Source organism: Morone saxatilis, unplaced genomic scaffold, assembly GCF_004916995.1.
Source record: "Morone saxatilis isolate NCDOM2014 unplaced genomic scaffold, NCSU_SB_2.0 Contig24, whole genome shotgun sequence".
Lineage (NCBI taxonomy): Eukaryota > Metazoa > Chordata > Actinopteri > Moronidae > Morone > Morone saxatilis.
Genome location: NW_023339807.1, coordinates 23880720 through 23887821, shown reverse-complemented (window position 1 = coordinate 23887821; position 7102 = coordinate 23880720). Strand labels below are relative to the sequence as shown.

General features: G+C 44.1%; 1 protein-coding gene across 1 annotated transcript in view; it reads left to right on the top strand.

The window, feature by feature from the left end:
* tbx20 (T-box transcription factor 20) overlaps positions 1–3766 on the top strand; it is a 12874-nt gene extending 9108 nt beyond the window's left edge. The window contains exons 7-10 of the mRNA XM_035673199.1: positions 891–1050; positions 1187–1328; positions 2511–2587; positions 3438–3766. Coding sequence (XP_035529092.1) covers positions 891–1050; positions 1187–1328; positions 2511–2587; positions 3438–3766 — 708 coding nt within the window. The remainder of the gene's footprint in view (positions 1–890; positions 1051–1186; positions 1329–2510; positions 2588–3437) is intronic.
* The last annotated feature ends 3336 nt before the right edge of the window (positions 3767–7102 follow it).

The following is a 7102-nucleotide window of genomic DNA, read 5'->3' as shown; positions in this document are numbered from 1 at the left end:
TTCATTCTTTCCTTTGTTGCTATGTATCAATCTCAAACACAAGTACTACATTTTAGTTTCTTACATCTCTGTTTTATAGCTATTAAGTGGAGACCACATCTACCAAGTGCACTCGATCCATAACACCCGAGGCCTCCCACACACACACACATACTCACACACACCACCACACACACACAACACAACCACCACACGCTCATAACAGACGATTAGGACGACACAACACATTCCAACGAAGGGATTTTACTTAATGGACGTCTGCCACACACACACCACATCACTTCACAACACAGACACAGCGATGAAAAGGTCTACAAAACATATATACACGTAAATTACACTCTGACACCTTGAGGCACATAAAACTGGGCCCCATAAACAACGCCAGAAGCAAAATCAAACCATTCCATGCCCCATATTTTATCCCTTTCAATCAGAACATCCCGAAACGCCAGAGTCTTGTGTCCTTGAAAACACACAGCCAGGGACAACCACCCCGTCTCCACTAGACAACAGAACAAAAGACAACTAGGTGAGGGCTTAAAACACAACAACACAAAAAAAACAAAGGAATACGATGGAAAAAAGCAACAGAAAGAAAAAAGGAACTTATTAAAAAACTTCCTCCCCATTTAATCAATCCTTTTCCCATCCTTCCCTCACACATTTACTGAGGCCAATTGAACACACTCTCGATCTTTTGAGGGGAGCTGGTGGTAACATATAGACTCAATGATGTACAACCCCTTGAACGGTCTGTCCGGAATGACTGCAAGAAAATCACAATAGAATAACCGGAGTCCGGACCAAAACAAATGCCCCACATAAAACACACCTGGTGATTACTATCATCAATTGGACTCGACAGGGTGACTGATTTGCCATACCAGCATTGCCCCGACCCTCAATACACTGCGGATTCAAAACCCACCTCGTCCTCTGGCCTGGCCTCACTGCACAACTGCCTCTGCCAGTCACTTGAGGACCCGGAGGTTTGGGAGAAGCGCCGAAAAGAGAACGGACGGGGGTGGTGGTGTGGGGTGGTGGGGGGTGAGTGAGGATGGGAGCTCGGGGGGGCTCAGGAAGAGGGGGTCGGGGTGGGAGGACAAGGGGAAAGGAAGGGAGAGAGAGGAGGGGGAGCGGAGGCTTGCTGGGAGGTTGACACCGTACCGTGTGGCGTCTGCAGCGGCACGTGGCGAGCGGGCGGCGCGCGACGGAGACCGGCGCGGGGTACTGCGGCGGTGCCGAGCCGGGGAGCCGACGGGGTCGTTGGGGGGGGCCGGGCTGTGCAGACCGGGGGGGCGACAGGTCGCCTGCGGGGCGGGAGGGTGTGGGGCGGGAGCGCGGGGGGGGGGGGGGGGGGGGGGTGGGCAGTTTGCCTGTGGCCCCTCTGTGCCGGAGGGGCCCGACCGATAAAAACACCACAATTTGTATCCTCTGCTCGTACAGATATGCACTTTCATACCTAATTGGGGGGCGAACGCTGCAGCAGGGGGGCTGCTAATGTGGACAGCGGCATGGCTCTCATGAGCAACCACTTGCCTGTGCCGCCTGTTCCACGACCACACACAACAAACCACACAACACACACAACATCACACCACACACACCACACACACACACGGGAGACCAGACAGCACACACACACATCACTACCACCAACAATCTTGTGTCATGGTGTTTGAGAAGTGCCATCTGACAAAGACTCAAATGAGCAAATGCACTGTGTGGGATTAAGTGAACATACTCCAACACACACCACACTCCACACACAACACAACACGCCAAAATCATACATAGACGAAACATGATGAAACTACACATCACAGAGTGGACCGAACATTTTCAGAAAATTAAACAAAATACTAATAAAGTGCAAGGAAATATGCAAATGAAAATGACAGTGTTATGCCTAAAATTCTGTAACGCATCATATTCTGTCAAGTGTTAACATCAAGACGGATTGAAATGTCGACTTATTGGTTTTATTAATAATAAAAACTAAAGCCGCTGTAATTAAAACAACATTTCTGAATATTTTAAAAATTGTGTTCTGAAATTAGAAAGTAAAAGAAATGTTTTAAATTGAAGAAGTTGTATAGATTTTTTTCCTAAAGATTGGAGAGAAGTGGTTTTTTATTGTGTTAAATCTGATCCTTGTGACACAGAGATAGTTTGTTTATCTGTGTTACGTGGTCAGACCATTCTTAATCTGAATGAGGGCTTTCAGCGTAAAAGTAAATAACATAAACGTACACGGCAAGTCTAAGATTGATTCAACACTAACGAAAATGCAAGTTTCAAGTGTAAATGTGTGGTAAATGTAGGAGCATCAACAATATGAATAGAAGGTTATATCGGATAATTAGAATTATATTAATTCTTGATAATTGTTTTTTCATATTCCAACGATTTAACTTTACCATTACCAGTGCGTGTTTCAGTTCAATAAATGTTGGAAAAAAAGAGATTTATTTTGGGGCTCCTCCTCGTCTGCGCTTTTGCTGCAGGGAAGATGCTGAGAATCTGATCCCACCAACGCAAAACTCTTCGAGGGTAGGCGCGCCCGGCCCGCAGTCGGAACCAGGTACGCTGGCGCGACCGAGGGAAACCTGTAGCGAGCGACGGCCGCACCACTCGGCCACACACCCAGAGGTGAGCCCAGGGCTGTCACACCACAATCGCATCGCACCACCACAGACACAGCGATGAAACAGGTCCTACAAAGAGAACAAAATAAGAAAACCCTAATGTAGGAAAAACTGGTCCTTTTTCTGTTGGTCAACAAGAAGTAACAGAAACTGTAGTTTAATAAGCACCTTTTTTGACACACAGGACCAAGTGCCTTCCAAAACAACCAAATAAACAAACAGAACAACAACCAAAAAACACAAACATATGGGAGCATGTAAAAAAAAACCAAAGGAAGAATAAAACAAGAGGAAGGATAGATCGAAAGAGACACGACAGAAGAGAAAACAAGGAGAATCTAATAAAAAGACTTTTCTCATAATCAATCAATTCCTCCCAATTTTACCTGAAGCCAAAATGAAGGGATGCGAGAAACAGGAGTAATGTGGGACCAACGGCTGGTTCGAGTTAAAACAAATGAAAATGAAATGACCAAAAGCAACAATCTGTTTGTCCATCAGTCAATACTGACAGTGTAGTTTCTGCATTTTTTAGAAACTATTTTCAGCTGCGGATCAACACATTTGTTGCTTTGTTGAGTATTTCTGCCAACGGGACAGTGTGTGTGGGATGAACTCAAAATAAACTACTGTGTGTGTGTGTGTGTGTGTGTGTGTGTTTGGATGAAAATGGAGCTCTGTGGCTCAGAGGAAGAGGAAGTTTGTTTTGGTCTTTGTTGATAGCAAGAAAAATAAAGAATATTGACAGCTTTGCTGATGTTTACACCTACCCTGTTTCTGCTGCAGGCTCAGCGTTCACCGCCTCAGACAACCTCTCCCTGAGCTCCTGGGTCACCACCACTTCGGGCTTCTCGGGCTTCCAGCACCCACAGTCCCTGTCGGCCATGGGCACCGGTGCCGCCTCCCTGCCCCACCCCATCCAGGGCTCCCTGCCCCCCTACAGCCGGCTGGGCATGCCGCTGACGCCCACCGCTCTGGCTGGAACCATGCAGGGCAGCGGGCCGTCCTTCCCGTCCTTCCATATGCCCCGCTACCACCACTACTTCCAGCAGGGGCCCTATGCCGCCATCCAGGGACTCCGCCACTCCTCCACGGTCATGACGCCCTTTGTATGACTCCGTCCTGGGGAGGAGACGGCCGATCCTCACTCTGATGCTCATCCCCAATCCAGTGCAACCAGTTATTCCTCCGCTCCGGCTCATCACTCCTCATCCTGTTGGTATCTGTCCCCCTGGTCTTTGTAAATAGTTCACCTGCAGTGAGCGAGGTGAAGAGGATGTGGCATACTGATCCAGAAATTCCAGAAAAGAAGAACTGTGGCACCTCTATTGGACCTGAGGACAAATCAGCAGGTCCTGCGCTCTCTATGAACACTTTAGTGACATTGTACAAACACTTACAACCTCAAAACAAACTAGAAAACCTAATGCAAGACGATAAAAGGAGCATGTTTGGTCTTGGCCCTTGAAGAACAGAAAGTGGATCCTCAAATCCTCAATGTAAACTCATTTTAACGATATGTAGAAGACCCTGTATCCCTCTAAAGGCTTAACAGTCCCTACTGGCTACAGGGTCTCCACCGGGGCTTTAAAGATGGCCGGTTGCCGTGTGATCCTTCAACAGTGCCACCTTCAAACGATGACTCATCTGATGCCACAGCGGGTTGGACACGGCGGCTCAGTCTGAGTCTGTGAACAACATCAGAGTGGTGGAGCGGCCGTCTCAGCTTTTCCTCTGTTTTCTAGACAGCCAGCCATATGTACAGTTCAAACTTCCCGCTCTGTTGAAAATAATGTCAAAAACATGTTAAAATGCATTGTACAAAGATGAAAAAGCAACATTTACTCAAAAGGAAAATTCTCACTGTAGAGTGCAAAAAAAAAAAAATTCATAAGACGCATGCTGACCGCAGTAGACAGACACGCTGGGTAAACTTTATATGGAATACTATGGGACGAATAAGGTGACCTGCAACACAGGTGAAGGCTTTTTGCATACTTTAAAGGCCCGGTCACACCAGCATTTAAAGGTCCAGTGTGTTACATTTAGGAGACTCTAGCGGCAGAAATTGGATATAATATCCACAGGTATGTTTTCTATAGTGTAATCACCTGAATGTAGGACTCGTTCTGTTTTTGTTACCTTAGAATGAGCTGTTTCTATCGGTCGCCTTCCACGTTGAACCGCTCCTATTGATAAAGTAGCCCAGAAGGGACAAACCCTTCTGATTGCAATCTGCAAACACTCCACTGGATGCCACTAAATCCTGCACACTGGTCCTTTAAAACAGCAACATTTTTTGCAGCGAAGTCAGATCATTTATATGAAATCTGCAGATCTGCTTGCAGAAGTAAATCTGCTTAATGTAGGGTAACACTGGTGAACTTTGACATGCAGTTTCCCTCCACTGACCAATAGCAAACCATCTGAAAAAGAGAGCCAGAGAGTCCAAAGTGGAGAAAGCTATCGTAGCTTATTAGCTCCACACTTTTATTTAACGTCGTCCTGTGGAGTGTAAACCGCTCCACAAAAGAGGAATGGATTTCAGACAGTAATGAGACAGGAGCTGATAATACAAATAAACTTAGCTAACAAGCTTTTTAACCGACAATTAGCATGCTAACAAGCTCAGAGAGCTTTTTGTCCTGCCAGTGGGGAGTGAACTACCACAGTACAAAGAAACTGAGGTTTATTGTGACTGACCTATTTTTGCAAAGTCGTGCAGATACATTTCGCTGTGTCACTTTCTGGTGTGACCGAGCCTTAAGAAGGATTCAACCACAAAAGGTGTTGAGTTCAAATCATCAGTTTTAGTCATATTTTTTTTAATTGAGTGTGAAACTGGCCATAAATGTAGCCCTCATCCATCTGTTCCCTCTGGTCTTTAATATATTTCACTGTGTAGAAACACTAAGTTTGTCTCCACGCTGTTGACTGCAGCCTTTTTCGTTTAGTCGGTCTTTAGCAGGAGCTACCGCGCTGATTCATGGCTGCATCAGTGCGTGTCGACAGCGCATCCACACCTGGAAATAATGACTCTCTGCCGTCTCATTTAAAACATGCATGGAGGAAGAAGCTGGAAGCTGCTGGAGGCGACTCGGTAACGGTGCAGGTGCATAAAGATGGCAGCTCACTGGCGGAGCGGTCAGTCATTTATTTGAAAATGGTGAAGAAATACAAAGTAAGCAGGTGGTCCTACCTGGAGCGGCAGATAATGCTGTGGTTTTAGGATATGTTTGATTATGAAGATAAGTTCCACAGCAAAAACTCTCCATCTTATCAAGTAACTGTTGTGTAAAGTTATTGTGGGGTTGCAACACACTTATTGATAATTCTTTATACTATATATAGTCTGTCTGTAAAATGTCACATTTTTAGAAATACTGATTATAATTTCTGAACAAGAGCTGAACATAACAAATTAAAATCACTTGTTTCTAGCAACCATCAGTCCAAAAACCCAGAAAATTCAGTTTACTATCAATTATCACATAGAAATGCAGAAAATCATCTGAGAAGCAAATTATTGAAACAATGAATCATTAACCAAAATACCTGCTGATTATTTTTTTGTTGACTGATCAATGGATTCATTGGCTGATTGATTCAGTTTCAGTTTTCAATTCTGCCTTTCATGATAGAGACAGTGATTTGTTGCATTATTACTGGAAACAGCTTCCAATAATCTTCCCACAGGGGGAACTATGACTTTTAAAGACACAATAATTGACTAAATGACTAAATGGTTGTGATGGAGATGTTTTTGCTGTGAAGCCGTCATGTTTTATGCACAAACATTCCAGCTTCTTGCATCATGAAAGCAGCGTTTGGATGCACCAAAAGTAGAACGTTACGTTGATTTAGGTGTTTGTAACAGATGATGAAGACACCTTTTTTTTAATGCGGCTCTGTGGAGGCAGGATTTCAAATAAAGGTGAAACAGGAGCTGGTAACACAAACACTGTTAAAATGTCCCAGTTTGACTTTACAGCACATGAAGCAGTGAAATGTGGACATTAATGTTCTGTTCTGACCCCTTGTACATCATTCATGTGCAAGCAGTTCATTTGATCAGCTGTTCATTGAGGAAAGTCAAGAAATCTTGTATTCTGACCTTTTTTCTTTGCTTTGGAAATCAATTTCTGTCCTTTACTGATGTGCAACCTGAACTTGTTTGAAAGGTGCGTACAAATGAACTGAATTTTGATTTCAGCTTAAATGTAAAACACTTTTTTTTTCTTCTTCTGAACCATACGCACAGTCCCAACTTACCACTGAAAATAACCTCTTTCTAAAAAAAAAAGTTTTCTTTTGTATGCCATAATATGACTATGACACCGAACGAGATTGTGTTTTGATGATTTTTAAGTGCAATATATTTATTTTGCTCTCTGGAAATATTGTGTAATGTACTATGCCGCATTTAAAAATAGTTATTTGTAAACCTTGAA